Source organism: Sander lucioperca, chromosome 12 (assembly GCF_008315115.2).
Source record: "Sander lucioperca isolate FBNREF2018 chromosome 12, SLUC_FBN_1.2, whole genome shotgun sequence".
NCBI classification, from domain to species: Eukaryota; Metazoa; Chordata; class Actinopteri; order Perciformes; family Percidae; genus Sander; species Sander lucioperca.
This window is the reverse complement of record NC_050184.1, coordinates 13,522,475-13,550,448: the sequence shown is the minus strand read 5'-3', so window position 1 is coordinate 13,550,448 and position 27,974 is coordinate 13,522,475. Positions and strand designations below refer to the sequence as shown.

Below are 27,974 nucleotides of genomic sequence, written 5' to 3'. Positions count from 1 at the left end.
TTGCCACATCATTCTCTAGAAAAATGCCCACACCCATCGGCATCTTTCTTGAAAAAAGGGTGTGGGTTGATGTGGACTGGGTGTGCATGGGGTGTTGTTTCCTAAGAAAAGTGCCAGACTGCCAATCATCATGCTAGCTCCATGCCTTGATCCTTTGGGTGCATGTGTGTTGAAAATACAAATTGTTTTGTTGAATTTCATATATTTAAGAAAAAAACGGGGTTCAATAGAAAAAATTGTACATTTGTCATTAATTTCCTAGCAGTGACTTTACACCTATTTCATTACTGGAATAGGTCTGTGTGTGTGTGTGTGTGTGTGTGTGTGTGTGTGTGTGTGTGTGTGTGTGTGTGTGTGTGTGTGTGTGTGTACCTAAAGGACCTAAAGGATTATTAGGAACACCATATATACCGTGTTTGACCCTATCCTATTAATATGGGCCAACATTGCCATGCTCAAAGTTTCTTAGATCACTATTTTTTCCCATTCTGACATTCAGTTTGGAGTTCAGGAGATTGTCTAGACCTGGCTCACACCCCTAAATGCATTGAAGCAGCTGCCATGTGATTGGTTGGTGAAATTTAACAGGAGTTCCTAATAATCCTTTAGGTGAGTGTATATATATATATATATAGAGAGAGAGAGAGTGAGAGTGAGATGCTTCTCAGTGGCAAGGTGGAGCCTGCTTGTCATTCCTTCACTTGCTTCAGTCACCTGTTGTCACACCTCGGACATCATGCAACAGAGGACGTATACCACCTGGGGTGAGTTCACTCTGCAAATCATGCTTTTAATTAACTTTTAATTAAAGTGGCTATTTGTAACTTTCAGTTTGTGTAGATTTCAGCAAAACTAAAGTGAGCCCTTTTGGCATTCATTATTATCTTTTTGCTAAACGTCAAACACTGCATCAGGTACTATTTCAGATATATAAAATTACATTCTGGATGGAAAGCATTACCATTATAGATAAACACAATTGTAGTTTTCCAAGTAAAATTGCAGTTGTTCGTATCCATAATTACATTTTTACTAGTCAGAATGTATTTTGGATAGTCAACCTTATAATATAGATATCTGGTATGTTTGTTTCTTTTGGATATCTGAAATTAGAGTTTTGACTAGTAACAATTGTATTGTAGATATCTGAAATGGTAGTTCTTCCTAGTAATAATTCTATTGCAGATATCTGGAATGAATGGGAAACATGACGTCATATGTACTAGTAAGAATGACGTTGTGGATATCTGACATGACAATTGTAGATAGGAAGAATGTCATTGTGGATATCTGAATTGTTCTTTTTGACTAGGAAGAGTTGAATTATGGATATCTGCAATAAATATCCAGTCTAGCTATTAAATGTTTAAACTGCCAATTCAAATTTTAAAATGATTTTTGATATCTTCTATTTAGTTTTTGACCAGTACAATCAAAGTTGTATACATCTTGAAATACAATTTCTACTAAAAAATGTTATTGTGGAGTTCTTTAATTACCATTCGTAGTAGTGAGAATTCGAGTTGATCCGGATACTCGGCTGAAACGAGTATCCGGTACGGATAAAGCACTTTTGCCGAGTACGAGTATTATACGAGTAATACGAGTCAATATCTGTGCTCGGATTGAATAAAAATCTTCATTGGGTAGCTGACTGTGTCTGCGTTCTGTGATAGGCTAGTCGTCACAGCGCCCCTCCCCTACACACATACAGATGTATTGTGTTGCTGTAGGTGTCCCGCTCTGCTCACTCACACAGAACAGCTCTCTCTCTCTCTCTGTCTCTCCCTCAGTCACTCAGGTTCGCGGGTCTTTTCCGTTAACATTTAGGGTTTTTTCAGCTTCAGGTTTGTTTTTTACTTCGGTTTGTAGTACTTACTTATTAACCTGTAGAGTTCTGGTAAACGTGGGGTTTGTTCAGACGTGGTGCTTGGTAGAATGCGACTCGTCTCTGCCTGTCGGAGATTTTTTTTCTTTTTTAAACCGTCAGCTGGCTCTAAACAGATCTGAAAAACAGCGTCGGACTATTTGATCCGTAGAACACAGTCCCCCCCGCCTCCCTCTCTCTCTTTCTCTCTCTCTCTCTCTCTGTCTCTCTGTTACACACACACACACACACACACACACACACACACACACACACACACACACACACACACACACACACACACACACCTGGTGTGGAAATAAAAAAAAATAAAAAAGAACCAAAAAAAAAAAAATCACACTGATCATAAAAAAATGAAAAGTTAAAAAAAGAAAGTTATGTTGAGTATGAAAACTCTTGTTCATTACATTTTACTTCATAATTGCAACCGCATATGTTGTATTCATTGTTCTTGTTCTGTATATAGTTTGTTTGTTATCGTGATCAAAACCATTGATCTGAAGCTCAATGCTGATGCTGTCATGTAAATAGTTTTCTAATCAGCAATAAATATAACAATTTCTGATCAACCCATATCAATTGCATGCTTAAAATAACATACCAGTTAAAGCCCCGCCCATTTCAAGACAAACTGACCCACTTTCGGTTGAATCCCGCCCACTTCCGGGTTAGGCCCCGCCCAGTTCGAGTACAGATACAGATACAGATAATTCATATGGTTAACAGATACAGATACAGATAATGCTGTACTCGCTCATCCCTAGTGAGAATACAATTTTATCCAGTAGAAATGCTATTATGGATATCTCAAATGTAATTACAGATGGGAATGTGGTTTTATTAAATGTTAAAACTGCGTGCCATACCTGCACACATAGACATCAAAAGGGGCTTGAGCACCTGCCCTTTTTCTTCCTCGAGAGAAAGTGCCTTTTTTATTTTATTTTTTATTTTTTAATCAATAAATATAGCCTATATATTCCGGTTTGCACACAGCTTCCCTGTCAAACAAATACATTTCTTGAATTAAAAAATCTAAATATCAGATCGGGAGATTAGACTTTGTCGATTTCTCTCTCTCTCTCTCTCTCTCTCTCTCTCTCTCTCTCTCTCTCTCTCTCTCTCTCTCTCTCTCTCTCTCTCTCACACACACACACACACACACACACACACACACACACACACACACACACACACACACACACACAGAGAGAGAGAGAGAGAGGCAGACAGGCAGGTAGACAGCAGTCTCTCTTCCAGCTCTACCCCAGAACATTTTTCTTGGTTTGTGTGGAGGTGAGTGGTGATGAACAAAAGACTGAGCAGCCAGTGCCTCGAGTTTACAGCTAATTAGCCTAAAGACAAAACAAATAGTTAACTTCTGTCTTGCTAACATGCATGAGCTACTTGCTTATGCAATAATAAGTTAGCTAAGGTTTGGCTGAGGCATCATGGCCCTACAGGCCAATGTACTGTACTTAATGGAGACACTTCAGGTGAACAGCTACAGTAAAATCTGTGTCTAATAACGTGATCACAATCGCTACATTGATATGCAAATTAGGCGTTAACTATTTAAAATGCGCTAATTTGCATTCATTTGTCAAGGCACTGCAGGTGAACAGGATAAACAAAATAACTAAAACATATCACCACAGAACTGACCCCCCCTTAAATGTTAGGTGTAAATATGTAGATTAATTTAAAATAAATCTACAGATGCAGCCTAAAACAAATACCATCTGAATGTGTATTTTGGAAGTTTTATTTCCATTAGAGTAAAAGAAGACATGGAAGCAAAATAGACCAAAATCTCTAAATTGACCACAACATGTAAAAAGTGTCCTGCATTAAACAGTAACTTCATCACTAATCGTAGGCTCCTCATCTAATAATAACAGTGTTTTTTCATTATTGGTGTAGTGTTTTTTTTCCTGTAAAGTTAACAAAATTGCAACAACAGCCTTTTGTTGAGATTTTTCAAAAAGAACTTTTTGAAGTTTTATTTATTCCAACACTAAAATATTTAAAATTATTTATTGCCATTTGCAAAATAAACAAAACTATTTCCCTCTCCTTGGTGCAGTCACTTATTCTAAATATATACTTAGAATAGAATAGAATAGAAACTATAGTTTTCCCACTGCCATCACTCTCCTGAACTGCTGATAAGGTTAGTGAATGTAAAAAAGCAACGTTAGGGAAACGTTCCCTAAAGGTTCCCGCAACCAAACATTCCCAGAATGTTCTGGGAACCATAAATTGTTAGCTGGGTAGTAGCATAGAAAACATGCACATTGTGGCAGAGTTTCCTTTGCTGTTTGTGATTAACCTGAAGTATCTGTGTGAACTGATTATTTTGTTGAGTATTTATTAAATATATTAAACAACTGTGTAAGGGAAATAAGATAAATTGGTAAGGTAGTCAGAGTTGTGTTAATATATTTAATGTTTTGTTTAAATTTCAAATAAATAATTATTCATGAACTCTTAGGATTTTTTTTTAGATTGATGATCAGCTGGGCACAAGGCCTAGCCCAGTAGTAGTCAGTAGACAAACCTGCTTGTCAGCCCACATTACGTGTTTTCCCAGTCACCCAAACAGTCAGTGGAAAGAATGTTAACAACGGTTCGCTTGTACAGCAAAATGAACGCTGTATTTTGGCAAACTTCCCGCTACTTTAACATTGATGTTACTGATAGACTGGGGGCATTTGTTGCAACAGGGACTATGACATCCTTGAACTTCCTCTAAAATATATTTTTATATTGTTTTATGGCTATGTTGTAGGCAAGCCTATAAGGAGAGTAATGGATGGATACGTTTTGTGGAGGTGCACATCAGTCTAGCCTACTCTTTGTTGTAGTGATAATTAAATGGGGTACATCCACTTTTTCTGATGCACACCCGCAGTTTGTTTGTCTGTGATTGAACTGATTGTTGTTTCTACACTCTTCAGATGAATGTGGTTTTTATAACACGTCATCTGTTTTTCCAGGCACTCACGGTAGCCACTGCCAACTGAAGTTCGTCGACTTTAAGGCTAATGAAAACCACATTTCCCATGAGACACAGGGGCTCAGCAAACAGCACCTGGTGGTGCGACGAGGGAAACCTTTCAAACTGACTCTGCTGTTTCGCACCTGGTCATTGAACCCTAGCACAGAGAGGCTGGTGCTGGATGTTTCGCTAGGTATCAAAGATTATTTTTTTGTCTTAATCTTACAAATGAAAAGTTACACAGTGAGGCACTCTTAAGACAACTGATGTTTAGTTTCATGTGTCGCCTGGACAAGTCAGAGAACCACATAATTGAAGCCCTAGTCAGCCCTCTGAAAAGCTGTTATAGATACACTTCTAGGTTAAGACGGCATTGGTGTAATAGCCTGTATATACTATAGGCTAATATGCAATTTTTTTATGTATTCTTATATCTCCTTTTTTATACTATTTATACTGTATGATGTGTTATATGGACTTTTGTCTGCAATAAAGTGCATTGTTATTATTATTATTATTACATTCATAGGCAATACAAAGCACGCTTGCTCAATCCAATACACACAAGGTGTTGTTGCTACAGCCTTACTTGGTCTGGTATGAGTAGTTGGTAGTTAGTCTGGTACCAGTAGCTTAGTGGCAAAACTTTACCTTACATGCCATTAGGCTTAAAGTGAAACTATGTCATTTTTGCTTAAACTCACCGGCCACTGTGGCCAAAATTGACTATTATGTTATAAAGGTAAATGCTAAAACAGTGTAGCAGTAGCAGTTAGAGTCAGTCATTCATCAAGTCAGCTGTCTCTGTAATGTCTATGATGCATTAGCCACCATAAGCTGCTGGTCATACCCAGTGACTGTAAAAAGAAGGTCATACCACACCAAGTAAGGCTGTATAGCGATGTATTGAATTTGGAATTGTTTCTCATGAATTCAACTGTTATTATGTTATTACTTCATTCAAAAGTTGTCATCTAACTTTAAGTAAACTGCAAGTGTTTTCTTTCACCATACAGGCCATCTGTCAGAGAGCTTCCCAGTTAAGTTCTCTGACGAGCGATCCGACCCAAAAAGCTGGTCAGCCAAAGTCTACCCAGGCGACATACAGCCTCACTCAGTCACCATCCACATCTGCTCCCCTGTTCAATCCGCAGTGGCTCTGTATAACCTTGTGGTCCACATAGAGACCATACAGAACAGAAGGAGCTATGCAGTGGGAACATTTGTGCTGCTCTGCAACCCTTGGCTAAAAGGTGGGTCCATGTAGTAATACTCCTTCCTGTTGTTGTCTACAGTTTTTGCTCTTAACTTGTTGTAGAAGTCATTCCACACGACTGCTTTTGCCTTTCAGATGATCCAGTGTACATGCCAGTGGATGCTCAAATTGAAGAGTATGTCAAGAGTGATTACGGGCTGGTTTTTATGGGCACCCATCTAAATGTTAGACGGCGGCCCTGGTCCTTTGGTCAGGTATGTGACGCTCAGCTGTCGTGAATGGATCATGTGTAATCACAGCATTATTTGCAGGTAGGAATACAGCACAGCTAAATTTGTTGTTTCCATGTGTGCAGTATGAGCCTGGGGTCTTAGAGGCATGTCTGACGCTCCTACAGGTCAGCCCACAGCACCTCAGGAACAAAGACAATGACTTCAGTCTACGGGCAGACCCTGTTTACCTCAGTAGGGTGATCTGTGCTATGGTGAGAAACAACACTCACAAACACTGTGTGTGCGATGAATATGTAAAAACATGCACATGCATTCCCACTCATGCCACATCCTTCCAGATGTTGTATATTTAAAAACTTTGGAAATACTTTTTCGAGTTGTGAAAAAAATGGCCTTCCTGTCTGTATTCATTTTTTTTTCTTTAATTAAGAGAAGGTCATTATAATTTTAGACGATCATCTATCTTTGAAACTGGTAAAGTGAGGACTAATGTCAAATTTAGATTACTTTCAGTTTTGGGGGTTACATTATGGAATGAACTTAATGATGAGTTGAAAGTGTGTACGTCTCGTTGAGTTTCAAAAAAGCTTTAAAATCTAAAATAATGAAGGGTTATGAAGTAATTTGATTAAAATGTAAAACTACTTACTAATTATTATTGTACTCAAGTATTTAGTTTCATTTAGTTTTGTTGGATTTCTGGGTGATTCTATGGGGATTATAGGATAGACAAAAAAAAAAAAAAGCCTTGGCTTCAGCCTATTCCTTTTTCGGTTATCTACGGTGGCAAATTGTGTGAAATAATTGTTTCTTTCATGTGTGTTAACCGAAATAAAATGATTCATCATCATCATCCTTTACTAATATTATCAATTACATGGCTGGGATTTATTGAAGAGCAATTGTCTGTGCAGATTCACAATGAAGAAAAAAAAAGGTCAGTAATGTGTCTCCTGCTGTCCAAGGTAAACTGTAATGATGACCTGGGTATCTTGGAGGGGAAGTGGCAGGGCAGCTACAAAGATGGTATCAAGCCTACAGAGTGGAGTGGCAGCGCCGACATCCTTCACCAATGGGTCTCGTCCAACTACAGCCCCGTGCGCTATGGACAGTGTTGGGTCTTTGCATCTGTCCTCTGCACAGGTACTTTGAACAATTAGGACCCACGAGTGTATTTATGCTAAAACCATGACATTCAAGTGTTACTGAGCTATCTCCAACACCGAGCAATTGCACTACATCTCATTGAATTGGAATTGGAGTCAGAAAGTTATCAAAGGTTTCTGTTTCTTACAATGTTGCTGATAAGATAAGCTAAACTCACCTAAACATTTTTTAAACTAGAAGATTGATACTTGCAATGGTCTGTTATTTATCAGTTTCATCTCGCTCATTCTTCCAGAAATCAATTTTTTTTCACAACTTTATTGAAAACATACATCCTAATATACAACATTTTAGACACATACTCAAAATAATTATCCAGAGAAACAATGACTTTAAATTAATAAAAATAACAAAGTATGGAGAAGAGGATGATTAAACAATACTATAAAATTACAATTTTCGACAAAACAAAATACATACATACAATATGTAATGAATGCAGATGATCCATAGAGAATGGAAGGGTCACTGAATGGTTTGAGTATGGAAAATATGTGAATCATCTGCTATGGTCCTCACAGTCACCAAATGTCAATCTAATTGAACACCTAAAGGAGACAAATGAGAGTATGTAATATATTTTGGAAGATAGATTTTTACCTTCACCCCCGTAATAATTACAGTGGCAATTACCTGCTGATTTTCTGTGAACTGGCTGGTCATCCGGTAATTTAAATTATGTTAATTATTTCTCTTTCTCTTAACTCTTTCTTGTGGGATGCATAGTGATATTTCTTGTTCAATTTATACTGTGTTATTAAAGCATTTTTTTTTTTTTCATTAAAGGGACAGATGGTTTACCTCAATTACAGACAAATATATTTTCTCACTCACCTCAGATAAACCTTGATGTAAACAGTTTTCATAGCTACTATGTCTGTGGTAAAAACTAGTAAACTAAAACTGTATTTGCATGGCTAGATACCATTAGAGGTCAGAGAGAAAATGTGTTTTTATTATTATTATTTTGGATGAACTGACCTTTATTATAGCATCATCATCATCATCATCATCATCATCATCATCATCATCATCATCATCACTACTTCATTACTTAATTAGAATTTTTTTTTTTACTAAACAGACTTAACATTTCAGGCCTTAATTTGTCAATACAAATGATTTCAGAATCTTGGTCCGTTTAGTGTTTAAGACTGACTTTTTTTCCCCAGTGATGAGAGTGCTGGGAATTCCCTCCAGGGTGGTGACAGTTTTTAATGCAGCCCATGATGGAGATGGCAACCTAAACATTGAAGAATGTTACTCCAGCACAGGAGAAAAGCTCAACCTCAACAATAACGACAGCATTTGGTTGGTGTTTCTTGCTGTCAAACCACAAAGATAACAGTTGGTATTTTACTTGTTTAGCCATCAGGACGATTTGACAATTTACTTTCAAACTGAATTTTTTAAGGGGCACTGTATTGAATTTTGTTAAAATTATAATTCAGTATATTGGTGTCTGTTTTAACATTTACCTAATGACTGTTTTATATGAACATATAAATCCAGAGAAGTGTAGAGGCCTACATTATCGATATCAACACCTTAGGGCGTTTTCACACCTGAAAGTCCGAACCAAGGTCCGGACCAAGGTTCATGTTTTTGTTACATTGTAACATTTGATCCTGTAAATTTTGGTTTCACATTGCAGTTATGCAAGCGCACTAAAGATCTATACGTGACAAAACTACGTCCTGCCGTCATGACATACATGAGCTGCGTCTCCAGATACTGATAATTAATTGATTTGTAGACAGGCTTCCCTGTCCTCTCGTATCCTCTCTCTGTGTCGGAGTTTTTTCAACTGACTGCTGCTCTCCCCTACTGCCGTGGCTCTTTTTGTTTTGTTGTGATGTTGAGAAGCGAGACACGGGAACTTTCTTTCTGGAGAATTTATTCAGAGACAAACGGAAACCTACACTGTACATTTACTACCACTTAACAAATAAAATGCTGATGTATTCTCTGCTCTGATAGCCGACAGCTGTCTGCTCTGAGCGCATTCACCGTTACTCTCTCATGTAGCCTACACACTAAGCACTGAGCTATTCCTTAAAGGAGCTTCCCCGGTCTTGTAACACAAGGAGAGCCTGCCAGAGCTTCTTCTATTTGGTCCGAAAGTCCGAACCATCCAAAAAATGCTTTCACACTATAAACGAACCGGACCATGGTTCAGTTTGGTCCGGACCGAGACCACCTCTTTTTATCAGACCAAAATTTGGTCTTTTGATCCGGACCGTGGTCCTGGGGAGGTTTCACACCTGTAATTTTGGTTCGGATCAAACTGAAAAGTCCGAAAGTCTGGACCAAATGAGGTATGTGTGAAAACGCTCTTAGTCACCTTAGTGCATTTGCCTGTGATCATGTATAATATTCCTCTGTGCATGCATGTCCATGTTTATTGGTGTATGCATACTCGTTTGTCTAGAGTGTTTGTGCATCCATACAGTACCTGTGTGTCCTCTTGCAGGAACTTCCATGTGTGGGTGGAGTGCTGGATGAGGAGACCAGACCTCGGTGCAGGGTTTGATGGCTGGCAGGTAGTGGACCCGACCCCCCAGGAGAAAAGTGCAGGTGGGTCCTTGCCCCAAGTGGGTTTGTTTCCATAGCTGTCATTTGTATTTAAATTGTTCAATTTAATGTTTTCAAATTTGGACAGGAATATTGAGCCTGTTCAAAGCTTAATGTGAGAGCTTCCTTCTTGAGTAAATGTCACAGGAATTGGAACATAATGGATAGTGTGATTTATTTTCGAAGGATAACTAATTAGTATGCAACAATAAACATATTTCTCTGCAGGGAAATTCTGCTGTGGCCCCTGCCCAGTAGCTGCCATCCAGCGACATTGCCTCCGCGCCCCTTATGACACCTCGTTCGTCTATGCCTCTGTTGACGCTGACGTCATACGGATGATTGTGCGCAATGGACTGGTGGTGGAGAGGAAGGTGGACACTGAGTGCGTGGGACAGCTGATCTGCACAAAGAGCATTGGCTCAGACAGTCCAGAGAATCTGACGCAGACTTATAAGAGCAAGAACAGTAAGAATCAGCAGTAGAGACAGTAGAAGTAGGGTGTTTTCTGTCTTTGCTCTCCACATGTGTGACAAAGTTTTTCTTTCCCTTTTTAGGGGGACAACCAACAGCCACTCTAAGCCACTCAGAGGGCAGTGGTCATCAGTGGTTGTGTAATAAAGCATCTTCACCCTTCTTTCCACATGCAAACATACATACATCTGTGCACACAAATACTTTAAAATGGACGTTATTTTGAAACTTAAAGGTCCCCTGTGGAGTTTTTGACCTCTAGTAGTGCTATGGAGCCATTTTTATGCAAGTGGGCTTTTCTGTTTGTCTTGTGCAAACATGCCAAAATGCCAATGGCTTTACACTATTCTACTGATCTACAGGTGGTGGTAATGTCCCAAGACTGGGAAGATAAAAACTAAAGTCAATGTGGGAACATTTTGATGCAAATTTTCACTGGGGGTTTCTGTTAGCCAGAAAAGCCATCGCTCAATTTTCTGTTTGCTTCTTGTGGTCTGGTGAGAGCATACATTTGATACCGTTGCTTTTTTAATAACAAAATCTCTCTCACTTTTACAGCTGAGGTCACTTGTGTAGGGTCTTCTTTGCAGTCCACTCGATTGGTAAATGGAACAGGTACACTTTTTAATACTACTCATTCTATCACAGAACATATGTCACTCAGCTACATATGTTCCTTTTGGCCTTCATTTTCATTGACTGTGTATATTTAGGTGTTTGACAAAATCCCTCTTTTACACTTTTACAGCAAGGTGCCAAGTGATTGGTGAAGCAAGATTTTATTCTACTCATACTGTTGCAGGGTATATTTAGATGTTTGCTACGATCCGATCCCAATTCAGATCACACTACTGTAATACTACTGTGCAACATAACCATGTGGTAATAAGAAACCCTGATGCTATAACACAACTTGTGCACTTATGGTTAGCTCCTATTTATATAAGGTTAGCTCTTATTCATTTATAAATCTTATATAAATTTATATATTTTATTACTTAACTTTTACTTATATTTTTAGCTTATTTTATTTTTATATTATTATCTTATGTTGTTATTTTATAGTATTCTAGATAGACTTACAGATTTATTTATATTTTTTTAATTGTTCAGTACTACCGAACATGCATTTTATCACTTTTTAGCGCACCCTTGGGCTGTCACAAAGTAATCTCGTTGTGCTACACAATGACAATAAAGTGCTTGAAGTGGACAGCTTTAAGTATAGATGTGACTGTACACAGGATGCTTTGAAGACACTAACGTTACCCATTAATAATAGACTGCCTTCATTGCAAGAATTGTTGTATTTTTATAGACATTTTTATCTATATTTCTTTCTATCTATACTAGGCCTATACATAAGTCAATTGTTTTAATTGTTTGTAATGAAGGAGAGGTGTGTGTGTGTGTGTGTGTACATGCCCCCCCAATGGCTTTGCTAGCAGCTCTGTAGCCCAGTTTTCACCTGTTGTTGAAATCAGATCTGAGTGATCTGATCACAAGTGGACAGCTCGAAGTATAGGTGGGAATGCAACCTTCTTGTGTACAAGTATGTGTCCTAAGCCACATTAAGGACCACCTACTCAACTGTGAGCAGAACTACGTAGTCTAATCATTCACTGGCTTAGTCCACCACCACTGTGCTATAGGTAGCTAAGTGTTTTTTCACCCTCTTTGTACTTTTAAACATTAGTATTTTGAAAGTACTTATTGTGTCACAGAAACCACTGAGAGTGAATCTTGTGTTTTGGATGTTAGTTAGTCAGAGGGTCAATTCCCACTGGCACCATTTCTACTTAAAAAGATATGCTAACAAGTAGTGTATGTATGAAATATGCCTAGTAGTAGTAATATCAATATTAGTAGCAGTAATATTAGTGTGCGCAAATAAGGACCTTTGGATTAAAGCATTTTCATAATTTTTCTTTTTTCCTCACCTGTAATTGAGGCAGCCGATCCCACTAAAGGCATGTTTACATACTTTTGGCCATATAGTGTTTGAATGAACACAAAAAGCACCGTGTTCAAGGACTAAAACTGACATGTAAACATGCCAGTTTGCACCGATAGCAGTAGTTAATTGTTGCACATGTAACAAAAGCAATCTTATCCTTTTCCAATCTTTGTCTTTTCTTCATCGGTTTATCCAGCAGCTATTTGAAACAACTTGTGCGCATCTCTCCCCTTAATCTCCACGCAGGAGGAATGTCACCTGGTTTGGAGGTATCCCTAAGGATAGATGGGGTGCCGTCAGTGGGGAAGAGCATCGTCATGTGTGTGACGGTCAGAAACCAGTCAAGCAGGCCCAGGGTCCTGTTGGAACACCTCAACGCTCAGCTTAAGGAGTACAACAGCAACCCGCAGGAGAGCTTCTGGAAAGCACACAATGAAGTGCACATACAGCCGGATGAAGGTGAGGAGAGGACAGTATAAATGCGTACAGTCTCTGGCATGATTGTTGGATTACTTTATTCAATAGTATTTCATTTTAGTACACATTGGCTTGGTCACAGTTATATTACTGAAACCTCTACTGAAATGTTAAACAAACACGAGAGATTGTTTGCAACTTCTATTGTTTCCCCTCATGTTCATTTGTCCACATCCTTTACATTCTCTGCAGTTCTGTTGCTCCACCACACCATCCTCCCCTCTGAGTACGAGTCGGTCCTGGCAGCGAATGACATTGTGAACATGGCAGTGGTGATAAAGGACGTGAGGACCAAAGAAAGAGCCCTGGCGATGCAGGAGTTCAACTTAAGATCCCTAGACATAACCATAGAGGTACAGCAGTATCCAGCCTATCTTTTCTTCATCTCCCAAAAAAAGATGTAGCGTTTTCTTCCTTTCTTTTTCTTCTTTATCGTCATTGTTCACTTTGATCTTCTGTCTCTTGTCATGACATGTACATGACAAGACAACATCATTTTAACAAAGAGCAGAGACAGAAATTCATATCATTCACATCCCCCCTCTCTATAGTTTGTTGAACTAAAACTTTTCCCACTCACTTAATCATATCACAATGTTTATATGACTTCATTTAAGATGCACAGAATTTGTCATATACAACAATGTTTAGTCAATTTACTTACCCCCCTCACACTAAATCTTACAGTCGAGGAGGTCTCAATAACCATTGTAGTGTTAAAAAAAAAAAAAAAAGTTTGGTTTGTGTTCTAAAGAAGAAGATTGTGGTATTCAAAACATCACTGATCTCTATCAAATTCTAATCATAATAATTAGCCATGAAAATCATTTCTGCGTCTTACACACATTTGCATGGAATGAAGAGTAAAGCACTTATCTGGCTGCTCTGTTTGCTGCAGTCAGAACTAGAGTTTCCTCTCATCCAAAACAATAGGTTTTCTATTAGAGCTGCAAAGATTAATCGATTAATCGATTAGTTGTCAACTCTTAAATTAATCGCCAACTATTTTGATAATCAATTAGTCGGTTTGAGTAAAATTCTTTGATTCCAGCTTCTTAGATGTGAATATTTTCTAGTTTCTTTGCTCCTCTGTGACAGTAAACTGAATATCTTTGAGTTGTGGACAAAACAAGACATTTGAGGACGTCATCTTGGGCTTTTGGGAAACACTGATCCACATTTTTCACAATTTTCTGACATTTTAGAGACCAAACAACTAATCGATTAATCGACAAAAAAATCAACAGATTAATCGACTATGAAAATAATCGTTAATTGCAGCCCTATTTTCTATCATACCTACCTACGTACATTTTAAACTCTATTGAAAACCAATCAACCCAACGTGGACTAAAGTGTTAGTGTTGAGCACCAGAGCTCATAATCAACTAAATAGAGGATTTTGTTGTCTAGCGTCTCATCATGTAACTGTGGCTTTTCCCCAGATCAAAGGAGGGGACAGCATCCAGATAAAGACGGAGCACAAAGCCCAGGTGTTCTTCATCAACAAACTTTCCAAAACTCTGAATGGAGTTGTGCTGACTGTAGAGGGATCTGGCTTGTTACAGGGCAAACAGGAAGCCAGGTAAGCCTATTTACAGTTGGACCTTAAGATATACTACAATGATAATAATAATAATAATAATAATTCTCAATTGATACTTTGGGTTATTCATGGCTCCATAGGACAACGGAAGTGTTGTTGGTAAAAACATTAACAACAAAAAGACACAATAGGTTTACCTGTGTAACCATTCCAGTTGACATGACATTCCAAGTTTCTGAGTAATGTGGTTTGGGAATGCTGTCAGGAATGTTTTTGCAGCAGCAGAAACATGTCGTTACATCGAATACGTTTGTGTTACTCTGTGGGGTAGAGAAACCCAGCCAGCAGGAAACGTTCTCATGACATTGGCTAACGTTATCCACACTCTACTCAAAGAAATCCTTTGTGATGTTAAGACTTAATCTCCGGTTTCCTTCCTTTACCTCCATTATGGCTTTAACTGGAAAAACTTTGTCAATGGAATTTTACAAAAAGTTCATAATTATCTTTTCCTGGTTTGGTGTTATTTCTTTCTCATTTCCGTCCCCTGGAGCCATGGTGGCGTTTTATTGGCACAGACAATGAAGAACAAGTTTCACCCAAGAGAGGACTAAGCTTGCTAATTAGGAGAAAAGATTCAGCAGAAAAAATCTAGTTACTGTAAGAGGTAGCCTAATACATCACCATGCTAAGTACTGGAACAATAAAGCTGCTTTTTAGCTTGAAAAGGGGCAGAACTTTCTGGGGCCAGACAAATCTCTGTATTTGGCAAAGGATTCGTAAAATAATTGGTGATATTAATCAACGCTCCTCACGCCCACACACACACACACACACACACACACACACACACACACACACACACACACACACACACACACACACACACACAATATATTATGACTGTGCAGTTTGTGCTGTGAAACATCAAATATCTTGCCAATTGTCCCTTTTATTCATTGTCCAATAGTATTACCGACTCTTGTGCCATCAATGGAATTCCAGACTGTTTCAGGACTGCTCTGGAAATATCCTGCATGGGTCTTTGTGAGAGCTGAAATAAGGAAAGATGATGTGTTTTTCTTCTCTCTTTCCCAGAATGATTTCCCTGCAGCCAGATGAGAAGATAGAGAAGACGGTGTCCATCATGGCAACTTCACCTGGCACTAAACTGCTGATGGCCACTTTATCACACAGCAACAGCGCCAACATGGTTTCCCGGAGCTTCCACAAAGTCTCTGTCATTACTGCATGACACTGAATAGTCTGTCATCCCAAGAAGTTTCAGCAACAAGATATTTCTTTGCACTGAGACATGCAGGAAGTAAGCTTTTTCATTCTTTCAATTTTGTATTTTGATATTTGTTTTTAAGAACACATCTCCGGCAAAGATTATATATTTGTATTTTCGGTGAAGTCTACACAGGCAGTCTCTATTCAGTGATCCATTTAAAATAATGTACTGTATATACTTTGTAAAATCATACAATATTCCTGTATTTTACCATACATGAGTATATTCTCCAAGTCATTTTTGTCAATTGAGTATTTTTTTTCTAAAAAAACACGCACAGGCATTGTTTCACAGGCTCCACAGAATTTGTAAATTGACTTTAACATGTACAATTTGTGAATCGCCCCTTTATAGCTCAGGATGGACTGTCCTAGATTGCTGTAACTCAATTACACTACTAGGTGGCAGCATTGGAGTGTCTGTTTTCTCTCTGAAATTCCCTCTGGCTGTTACACTGTTGAGACCAAGAAAATTATTCTGTTTTAATATGTCAATGTTTCTGCTGTGGTTCTTTTCATCACTTTTTATTTGGCACTGCCTGGGTTCTGTAATCGTAATGTGGATATAAGACTAGACTTGTTTAGTCTCAGGCTCAATTTAAACAAAAGTTAAGTATTTTCTCTCATGCAGTGCGAACTAAATGTACATATAGTCCTTTTGGCCCTTTTTTTTTAAACTACGTAATTGCTGTCAGAGAAGCGGGGACAAAGTGCAACCTCAAAAAGTTGCTGTATGCATTGTTGATGTCAAGACACCGGTCTTCTGTAATTTGTCAAATGAGCACAATGTTTACTTGCCATTAAAAAAATGTAGACACGAGTAAGGATGTAAACATTAGAAGTGGACAGAAAGACTTCAACAGCCCAAGATGCAAAATCATGCAGGAATTTAGTGGGATCACTTATGTTTGGTCATGAACTAAATACATATGTTTTTATTCATTACAAGTTAATTCAACTTCAAATTTCTGAACTTATAAACAGAAGTTCTTCTGACTTGAAGTCTTTTGACTTGATGTGATGAGATGAATTAATCAGTAAACTCATCAAATTAGGAAGAAACATGATCAGCATATTAGCATTGTTTCAGAGTTAAACTCTCCAGAGACCCCTTTTGTTTTGTAGTTTAAAGCAAACGCATATATAGAATGGGAACTTGATGTTTCTTTAACACATATTAAGATAAGTTTTAGTTGTTTCTTTTGGGGGGGCATGACGGAAATGGGGGAGAGAGAGAGAGAGAGAGAGAGAAAAGGCTGCCTTTCTCGCTTTTGACTAGCCTCTTTTCCCAAAATTAACAATGTTTTGTGTAGAATAGAATAGATCTTTATTGTCATTGTTTTCAACAACGAAACGCAGTTTAGCAGCTCTCAATATGACAGTTAAATCACAGGCAAACAGAAATATCAAATTTAAATACTGAAATATAAAATAACAAAATTGAACATTTAAATAGTAAAATATAAATTAACAACAAAATAGAAAAAAATTGCGTCTGCTTAAACCTTAATTTCAGTGTAATGTTTTAGTTTATTTGCTACTTTATCATTTGACATAGGCCTGTTTAGTGGGTTTATTGGTTCATAGTATTTTGCTATGGTTCTGCCTGTGATAGGGGGCTGCTCACCAGCTCAATTAAGGAGAGTGCATGCAGGTTTGTGTGCATGCAAAACGATAACTCCCCCTCTGACACATACTGCTCTACTTCCAAGACACAACACATGACAGGAACACATCATGAGATCAATTTCGCGTTGCATTTGTTTACTGCCTTACAAAAAACATACACATTATAGTCAGACATAATTTTTTCCAAACATACACTAAAATCTGGAATGAGATCCCACATTGCATTAGAGCAATAACCTCAATTACCCATTTCAAACATATAGACACTATTTGATGGAAGAAGGGACCTGCAACCACTGATTTAACCATCTTGCTCACTCCTTTTTCGTCATCTCATTTGTAATGTTGGTGTAGCTGTTTATTTTTGTTGTCTTGTTTCTGTGGCTTGTTTCTGTTTCTTTCTTTTTTTTCATTTTGTATGGTAATGTGATTCTGTATTTTATGTGCTGCAGCTGTAAAACAGTTTTAACTAAGTCAGTTCAGTTTAAATGAAACCTATTTAATGTTACTTTCAATCTTTTCCTGTATAATAATGAAAATGAAACATGAAATGAAAGTTCTGGGTTGATGGTTCAGTTCATTAATAAAAGAAACCAGTCTATATCCATGACGTTCCACTTCCGGGATTGCTCCTTTGCCGCCTGAAATTCCGCCAGATGTCACTCTTTTCTGCCGAATGTCCGAAACCTTTCGCTTTCTTTGTGTTGGAATTTTAAACTCTGGTGGATTTATGAGGACTATGGTTAACTGCTCCTCAGATCTCTGCAGGGTAAATCCAGACAGCAAGCTAGACTATCCGTCCAATCTGAGTTTTCTGTCACACGACTAAAACAACCTTTGAACGTACACATGTTCCACCAAAACAAGTTCCAGTGGCACCAAGGCTCTGTGTGGCGCTTCGCAGACGACTGTGATTGGTTTAAAGCAATGCCAATATACCACAGCACGTTTTTCTCCCATGCGGGAATGCTGTGTGGACTAGCCAGACCTTCCTCCACAGCGCTGTGGAGGAGGGTCTGGCAATGCGAGACTAGCTGTCGGTAGGAAACAGGTCCCCCGTGTTGAAGTCCAACATTTGAATGACCCAGCCATTATCGAACCCGTTGTCTCGAGTTCAGTTAACTTATATCAGTTGGTTTTACATTTTCACAATTTTCACACCATTAGATGACTGGACAGATTATTAATTTCATCACACTGTTAAGGCTGTTAACTCACATTGTTAAGGCAGCAAGGAAACTTTTTTTTTTTAAAGTCAAACAGCTTTTATAGTGCAGATGCATTATTTTCTAATATGAGGGAAGCTTAAGTTGTTTTTTTAACAATTTCCAAAATCTAATCCTGAGTCTCCTGCATGCAACAGCGGCTGAAAAGCTATTCTGGCACAAGAGACACACTAAAAGAGAAGCTACTTTACTGTAGGAGACCAAGTAATTTCTTCCCCTGTTCAGAAATAGGCCCATCAGATAGCCTATAAAACTATACTGAGAGAGCTAGGACAAGGGCACTTGACTGCCCACCGCTGCCGTTTTCCCATGTCAATATAACGGGCTTATAAATGGAATGATATATAAGATCTTGGGTCTGTATTTGAGCATTTAATTTCAGGCAGCACTGAGAGGTTCAGAGATGTTTTACACAGAGATACTTCATGTCTTTATGGATGCAGCTTCTAGATGAGATTGTTTTGACCTAAAGGATTCCAGGCTGACATGTGTGTACCGAACAGCTTGTGATCTCACCTCAGTGTCAGGGAGATTGAAGCAGAGGCGTTGGCAGACGGAGACGATAATCAGACTCCACGCTTGCTGATTTTCAGACAAATTAAACGTCAGGGGAAAGCAGGGAGCGGGACCACTGGGCTGCTTTGAAAAGCTGAGGCTATCATAAATTATTAATGGCTCCCCGTCACAGCCTCCCTCTCTTCATCCCTCGCTCTTTTCAACCATCCCTCCCTCCTCCATGTTGAGCACACTTCTTCCTTTTCTCACTTTGCTCTTCTTCCTCAGTCATTTCTTCCTTCCTTCCTTCCTTCCTTCCTTCCTTCCTTCCTCCTCTGTGCCAATCACCTCCTCTTTTCTTCCCTCCTTTGTCCCTCCTTTGTCTTCAGTCCATATCTGTCTTCCCTCCCTCTGTTCTCCCCCTCCTTCCTGCCTTCTTTTTGACTTCACTCATTTGCATCCCTCCCATCCAGCTGCTCTTCATTACCTCTACCCTCCTTAATCTTGATCACTTTTTCCTTATCTGCATATCCCGTCTTCCTTTTCATCGTTTTGCTGTCCATCCTCCCTTTTTCATTCCTTCCTCCTTCTCTTCAACCCTTCTTGCCTCCTGTTTCCTCATTGTTTGTTTTTTTCTACTTCTTTTATTTGTTAAGGCTCCCTTATTGTCTTCAAAGAGAGCTTTGTCATTTCTTGTGGGAAACCACTCCTCTATACCTAAGTTAGCTTGCAAGCATTTATATTGGTTGTGCTGGAGCTACTTGAGGCTTATTTTAAATAATATATATCCAAACTATGACCATAAGCAAAGATCCCCCAGCCCAGTATCCTAGGAACTACATTCATATTGGACAAATTTGCACCTTACGATTTACGTCCAATGCCAACGTTTTAGTGCCAACGCAGTAAGTGTGTGCCCTTTATGTAGGGATATGGAAACTAAGGATGTGGAGCTTTGGGTGGTGGACTGGCGGGTAGCATATTTGACTTTGATACAGGAGACAGAAACTTGCCTCCTGTCACAGACCTGCACATCACAAGCAATGCATTTCTACTTACTGTGGCCATAGTCTATATCCACGACGTTCCACTTCTGTTGGTTCAATTGGTCTGTTGCCGCTGGAAATTCTGATGTCACTTTTTACGGTTCAATGTCCGTTGCCCTCCGCTTTCTTTATGTTGGAATTTTGAACTCTGAGTTTTCTGTTGCATGACTAAAACAATCTTTGAACGTACACATGTTGCCAATAAACCAGAGCACATTTTTCTCCCATCCCGGAATGCTGTGTGGACTAGCCAGACCTTCCTCCGCAGCGCTGTGGAGGAAGGTCTGGCAATGCAAGACTACTGTGGCCATGATCTTTTCTTACCTTCATCATACCATAGTTGCCATGCGCAGATATTATAGAAAGTAAGAATTGGTGTTGTAGGTGTTGGTAGTGCAGGAAATGCACGAGCATTATTATTGAACTTTAACTTTAAGTGCTGTAATTAACGAGTCACTCAGTCACTGCAGTACATTTGTACTGTACTGCTGTGGTAAATCAGCCATTCACAAACCTTGCTGTTGTCGCCAACGGTATTAAACTGTCTTCTTTTACTTCTCTTTGAATCATCTTCATTTTTTTGTTGGCTGCTTGTCCAACAACCCCCCCCCCCCTCCCACACACACACACACACACACACACACACACACACACACACACACACACACACACACACACACATCTTTTAGAATAGATAAGCAGTGTCGGCAGAGCTGTGGAAATAGGTCTGGCAATGCGAGACTATTATTTGAGTGACCCAAAATGACTATTAAGCCCACAGCACTGCACCATGCAGAAAATGAAAGCTGGTCTAAAGCCGACCACTGAAGTGAGAATTGTTTGACTCTAGCTGTTTTTGCATCAATCACTTTTTCTCTGGTCCGCTGCCCTTCCCTCCCCTCCCTTGTCCCATCCTCTCCCTATCTTGTTCCTCCACCATTCAGTTTCCTGAACATTTTAAATCCAAAAAGATGATGAGTCACAACTATTGGTGTCAACCCCTCTGAATATCAGACTTAAGATGTAGCTGTCCAAAAATGATCCATCCCTTAATTTATTATCCTATGAGAAATGGCTTAAAAGTTGACACAGTTTCTTGATCCACCCCAGCAGCTGAAACTGATCTTGATGTGGGAATATAGGTATAACAAAGCAATAGCCTTACATTGAGCAGAACAGCAATCATTGCTTCCAGGGGAGTCAGTTGTCAAGACACATCATAGATGATGTGGAAAGTAAGTATTATATAACATTTTTGATGCACTTAGTGCTGCTAATCCACTCCTCCCTCTGTCTTGCAGCCTGAGAAGCAGAAGTTTGTAAAGTCGACAAGAGAGGGAGCGGTGAGGGAGCAGGTTGATAGATAGACGTTTGATGGATTCCACTGAACAGATGGAACAGCTGCAAAGCCCTGAAGTGGCCGTCCATTCTGAAGATTTATTCAATATTCCTAGGGGCAAAATGAATGGAGTCCAAATGTTATTTGAAAGTACAAGCCTCCACATTACAGTCATTAAAATATAAGCGAATTCTAGTCAAAATGTTCCCAGCTATCGCATAGGCAAGGAGATATTTTTCACAGTATTGTAATGGTCTATACACACACACACACACACACACACACACACACACACACACACACACACACACACAAGCATGCACCTCGACCAGCAACTCCAGGGAGCTGCAATAAAGGCGGCGCTAATAATTATGATAATGAATCTAGCTTCTGTCTGCCGTCTATTGTCACCTGATAATGAGTTTGTCCCGAAGGTCACTTCTGTAATAGCTCATTAGCAACGCTGGCTAATGCTGCTCTGTGGTGTAGCCTACAATTGCCGGAGGTGCATTGGTCAGCCAGGGCTATTTGTTTGCTGTAGTGGCTGAATTGCTGCTTGACTGACCTGTCTTTCACCACTGATCAATGTGGGTTTCATTACAGCTGAGGGGCAATGTGGCTGCGTGAGTTTGTGTGCGATTATGTATGAGCGCGCCTTTGTGTACTTCCATTTATTGTACCTGTGCATGAATGTCTGCGTATCTATTCATGTGTGCTTGGCAATGAGATTTTATTTGGACGGTTTCTATATCCTGTATTGCAACGTTACACAAAACACGACATTTCAGAAAATTGTTTCGCAAACAAAAGGACATAATTTTTCTGTATCCTGTGTGTAAGTGTGTATGTTCATGAGCGCATGAGTAAGGAATGTGTGTGAGTGTGTTCTAATATGACCAATACTCACGAACACAGCACTGCCTCATTATCTCTGCACAGATGGATGTCCTTGGTCTCTGCATTTTCCCATAGACAAACTCTTGCTATTGCTGCCTATGGGGCATTCTAATATAAATGAATTATCCCCAGCAGGTTCTTGCACAGGCACTTGGCAGCCCACCGATAACACATTGTCTCTCTATTGCAGGCCTTATTTTTCAGCCTGGGACCCATATGACAAATTCATCCTCATTCTGGGACCAAGGCTCATGAAAACATATCACTAATTTTGCCATAGAGGCATAGGTCATTTGGAGTTTCCTCATATTTTATACACAGTGAAGAGAAAACGGGGAGTTGTGAAATGTTATAAACTGTTGTCAGTATATGTTTCTACATAATCCTGTCAGGTATTAAAGTTATAGATCTCTGGTCCTGAAATGAATCATAGATTTACTGTTGCTGGATGCCTGCAGGAAAAATAAAATATTGACGTAGTGACGAAGTGTTTGCATTATTAAGCATTGTATTACTTCTCGTTAATGCATGACCTGACTGTCCTGAAAACTATTCATGTGTCAGTAATTCACAATTTGTTTATTCATTAATACATTAATCAGAGTAAATCTGATATATGAACATTTTATGAGGAGAGTCTACACAGTCCTCAGTGGCCTTTGTCTTGATATAGTTTGTGATTACCATAGGCTTTCCAGATCTCTTAACAACCTCCTTCTTGTCATGTACAGCTGAGTAACCACTTTACCTCTTTTTTTGGGACATAAGACACCATGCGCTTGCTTCTGGCCAAATTTAAACAAACGTGATCCTGGAGCTTTCACCATGTTCGTACCAAACTCAGCTGGCAAATAAGGCTTGTTTCTGTGCACTGTTCCTATGATCTTTTGTGTGAAATCTGCAGCGTCCTCTGAACAGGATGAGCTGTTCATCGATGGTCACATATTCACCAACCGCACATTTTTGTCTGCAGTTTTAAACAGGGGCGATTCTAGGATCAGAGCTTTAGGGGTGCCTGGCACCCTATAAATGTAAATGTCATTCTTCTGTGCTAGCTTAATGTGGTCAACACCTACTTGTTCGGCTGGATGTGCAGTTTCAGCTGATATCGGAAACTCTGCTGTGGCTCAAAAACTGATCTTGCGGGATCTCGTCAAACACAGACTTTTTTTTAAACTATTATTTTTTAGGGGTGCCAGTTAAGGGGTCCTTCAGGTTTGAGCTAAATGGCTTTCATAGCCAGGTCCTCTTGGCATATTGGGATGCGGATGAACAAAATCAACAGTTGCTAGCAGCTGGCCTATTAACTCACGGTCTGACCTGGCTGGACTACCAACAAAGTACTTTGCTTTCTTAAAAATGTGGGCAAAGGGGACCTTCTTCAGTACCTTCTTCCAGTGTTCACTTTCTCACTCCCCAGACCTATCTAACCAATGAGTTGAGTGGATGTTCTTATGTGGCGTTCTTAAGTGATGTATTTTGGTTCACTTTAATACTTTTCTTTGTAAACAAAAACAAAAAACAAACCAAAGAAACGATTAGGACCACACAAACTAGAGATTATAAAACACCCTTTGGCAATAGTGGCTATGGCCTCTTCTGCTGCCCAGTATTTCTTGATTTTACAAACCACATTTTAATTTTTTATACCCACGGATACCTCCAAAATAGCTAATACACAAGCTATTATGAAAACACTTTATGTTAAATGTTTTTTTTTTCACAATATCAATCTGTGGAAGTAACAAAATACATCTAAAATTTCTTTAAAATGTTGCATGATTTGCAAGAGGAATGTGTGAATGTGAGATCTTATAGAAGATGTCTAGCTGTGCTCAATCATTTTTCATCATGATTTGAAAAAAAATATGGAACCCATAAAAGAGAGTGCACATAAAAGGCAGGGGAATTGGATTGCAGTCAGCCATTTTGCAACCAGTATATCAGCCATTTTGGCTTCTGGAAATATGACTTAATCAGTCAATTAGAGCAGCGGTTGATTAATATGACTGGACTGGGAGCAACCTCAGCCAAGAGAGAAATGGGCCAGTGAATGAATAATCACCACCGGAGTGCTGAAGCGCTGCTGCGTGAGTTATAATCATCAAAGATTAAAGGGGAAATAAACTCAGATTTTAAATATGGTCCTGGCACTCAGATCCTGAGTATGATGATCCATGGGCAATTTTTCTGAATGACTGGAGAAGGATAAAAGTTTAAAATACGGTTATTTGCCAGTGAACAATAAGAATACCTCCTGGGGGCTAAGAAACAAAGTAATGAATAAAAAGGTACTGGCTATAAATCTTGACTCTCTCCTGATTCACTTTCAAAAGGCTGAGTAATCCTTAGATGCAAGAAAACTGAATTCTATGTTTTAATAATCAATACTTTATGAGATACAGAGTAATTCTCATTTCCTTTCAGCTCCTTTTTGGTCATCTTTGAACCAGGATATATCATCATTGAGCTGCTGCTTTGGAAGGAGCTTTTAGACCATCAAAGCTGATAGATTACTAAAGCTGCTACCACGGCAACAATGCTTAAATTCAATACCTAAAATGTAACACCGGAACTTTAGTCCCAACTTTCACACCTTTTAAACAATACGTTTTTGCCTTTAGTGCTGTAATAGCATGCGTTGCTCCCCTTGTGTGAGCTGGTGTCATTTAAGGATCAGTGCTACTGTCTCACTAATATTTACTAGAACAATGTAGCATTAAAAAAAACTAGTAGTATGCGTGAATGCGAACAATACTACTGTTTTACAGGTTTCCCTGTATCACTTGCATAACATTACATGCAAGATGAAGCAAGACAGGATCACACACATTAAGCAAAATATGAATAAAAACTAATAAGTAATGTAAGATAACATGAATATATATAGTGTATATATAAGTGACCACAGTTGTTTTGTACACCAAATAATGCTTCAGCAAGGTTAATGCTGGGGTAATTTCTTTAATCATAGAGGCCTGGATAAGTAGTGAGTTGAAAGGGAAAAAAAATCTTAAGGCTCCTTTTGTCAGACATTTCTCAATCTTAAAGGTCCCATATTGTAAAAAGCGAGATTTCCATGTCTTTTAGTGATCATAAAGCAGGTCGAGGTGCTATACAAATACTGTGAAAGTATCAAAATGCTCAGTCCACAGAGAAATGCACACAGCCCGTATTCAGAAATTGTGCATTTAAACTTTTGTCTTTAGCTTTGTGATTGTCAAGAATGGGTTAAACAAACTAATAAATAAAATACAAACACAGCATAGATTGTGTTTGACTGATATGTCGCTCACTCTGCTGTTGCACCATGTTAGGGTGGGATGACTTGTACCGTCTACCTAAGCAGAGCAGAATAACTTAAAAAAATGCCTGTGTGGCTGAGCAGTGGACTGTAGATTTTTGTGATTTAAGCTGTTAGTAAAGTAGTTCATGTTAATGTCTACACACAGAGAGAGAACCTATTTAACCTGATCAATGATTTTCATTACATTTCCTGAAGACATAGGATGGGTCCTGTAGAATGGTTCCTGTTTTCATATTGTCATAAAAATCACTCTGGTACCTTTATTCTTTTATGCTTTCTTTTCATTTCCAATGTTTCTACTGAGCACATTTCATAATACCAGGACCCATGTTTCAATGTTCAAGTTTGAGCTTTGTCATAATACGGTGAAATGCAGCTGTAGCCCCCTCCACCCTACACACACACACACACACACAGAAAAAGTAATAGGCACAGAAAAATGAATACATCTATAAAACTGCCTTTTATATTAATAGGCAATATTAGTTTGAATAGTTCAAAGTAAAATTCACAGATGCAGTGTAATGTTACATGTACAGCTGAGGTTCATGAGTCATTTAGTTACAGTGGTGTGCAGAGGATGTCGTGGAGTTGAGTCTCACAGCCTGAGGCCTGCTCTGTAGTTGGGTGGTACGACAGCGACTACTTCTCTATCGCCTCCCAGACGGCAGCAGGGTAAACAGACTGTGTCTGGGGTGAGAATTTTCTTTTAGGATCCTTTGGGCTTTGTGCAGGCACCTCATCGATATCAATGATGCTCGGTAGCAATGATGTTCTGGGCAGTTTTAATCACTTGCTGCAGAGCCCTCAGGTCCAGGGAGTTTATGTTTCCAGTCTAGATACTTTCTATTGCTCCTTTTATAAAAGTTAACAAGAACTTGGCACAGGAATTTTGCCTTCACAGCCGTTGCTGAGATTTCTTTGTGATGATGTGTGATGACCATGACAGGTTTTCTGTTATGCTGGTTCCCAGGTACCTAAAACTGTTCATCCGCTCCACCTCAGCTCCACTGATGGTGTGTGTCTTTGCCTCCTTTTTTTCTAAATTTTTTTTCTAAAGTCATCAATCTTGTTGCATTCGTGGGTGCACAGGGTGAAGCGCCCTAGGGAGCTCTGGTGTTCAGCCGTAGAGCAAAGGAGGGGTGGCCACCAAACCAAACTGTCTGTTTGTGAGGAAGTCCAATATCCAGTTTGGTGTGGTACTCAAGCCCAGAGTGCTAAGTTTGCTAGTCTATATCCACGACATTCCACTTCCGGGATTGCTAGAGCGCCGTTGGAAATTCCGCCGGATTTCACTCTTTTCGGCCGGATGCCCGTTACCTTTCGCTTTCTTCATGTTGGAATTTTAAACTCCGGTCGATTTATGAGGACTATGGTTAACTGCTTCTCAGATCTCTGCAGGGTAAATCCAGACAGCTAGCTAGACTATCTGTCCAATCTGAGTTTTCTGTTGCACGACTAAAACAACCTTTGAACATATACATGTTCCACCAAAACAAGTTCCTTCCTGAGGCTATTTTGCAGCGCCCCCGTGGCTCTGTCTGGTGCTTAGCGTCGCCCATGACGATTGTGATTGGTTTAAAGAAATGCCAATAAACGAGAGCACGTTTTTCAACCATCCCGGAATGCTGTGTGGACTAGCCAGACCCTCCTCCTCTGAAGTGCTATGGAGGAAGGTCTGGCAAAGCAAGACTAGTTTAGACTAGACTAGACGAGTTTGCCAAACAGTTTTATGGGGCTGATTGTTTTGAATGCTGAGCTGAAATCAACTAACAGCATTCTGATGTGTGAAGACTAAGTGAAGGGCAGTGGAGAGATCCTTTGTGGATCTGCTGGTGAGGGTTCAGGCTGGCTGGGATAGGTTTTTTTTTCTGTACTGGAGAGCCAGCTTTTCAAAGCACTTCATAAGAATGGGGGTGCGTGTGCCACAGGACGGTAGACTAGACACTGCAGACTCACGGGGACGATGGTGGCTGTGAAGCAGGTGGGAACACTTTTCTGTGACGGTGATAAAATAAAAATATCAGACATGTTATCGGGCCCAGCAGTTTTACTCACATTCACTCTCAGCAGGGTTCTTCTCACATCCGCTGTGGATACTGACAGTGACCGGTCCTCTGAAGTCAGGCAGACTTGGCAGCTGACTCTTTGTTGAGATCAAAATGAGCATAGAAGGTGTTAGAGGGGACATATCATGCACATTTTTAGG

The 27,974-nt window shown here is 39.4% G+C and overlaps 1 protein-coding gene and 1 long non-coding RNA gene across 2 annotated transcripts; one reads left to right on the top strand and one right to left on the bottom strand.

Annotated features, from left to right (window-relative positions):
* Positions 1–648: 648 nt before the first annotated feature.
* Positions 649–16,037, top strand: LOC116040865 (protein-glutamine gamma-glutamyltransferase 5-like). Its single transcript, XM_036008189.1, has 15 exons — positions 649–764; positions 4,888–5,082; positions 5,906–6,142; positions 6,241–6,359; positions 6,461–6,589; positions 7,304–7,481; positions 8,678–8,816; positions 9,979–10,082; positions 10,308–10,547; positions 11,112–11,168; positions 11,302–11,324; positions 12,753–12,969; positions 13,180–13,340; positions 14,433–14,572; positions 15,632–16,037. The coding sequence occupies exons 1-15, from the start codon at positions 737–739 to the stop codon at positions 15,786–15,788; spliced, it is 2,124 nt and encodes a 707-aa protein (XP_035864082.1). The 5' UTR covers positions 649–736; the 3' UTR covers positions 15,789–16,037.
* On the bottom strand, positions 5,139–25,379 carry LOC116040866. The gene is made up of 3 exons (XR_004102784.1): positions 25,368–25,379; positions 16,983–16,991; positions 5,139–5,291 (listed from the first exon to the last, which is right to left on the bottom strand). It is a non-coding gene; the product is annotated as an uncharacterized LOC116040866 (long non-coding RNA).
* Between the last annotated feature and the right edge of the window lie 2,595 nt (positions 25,380–27,974).

What these genes read in the sequence shown, in the direction of transcription:
- LOC116040865 (XM_036008189.1), top strand. Translation starts at nt 737, where the DNA reads ATGCAACAGAGGACGTATACCACCTGGG. An exon ending in GGCCCTGGTCCTTTGGTCAG is followed by an intron (nt 6,360 to 6,460) that starts GTATGTGACGCT and finishes CCATGTGTGCAG; the next exon opens with TATGAGCCTGGGGTCTTAGA. An exon ending in GCACATACAGCCGGATGAAG is followed by an intron (nt 12,970 to 13,179) that starts GTGAGGAGAGGA and finishes CATTCTCTGCAG; the next exon opens with TTCTGTTGCTCCACCACACC.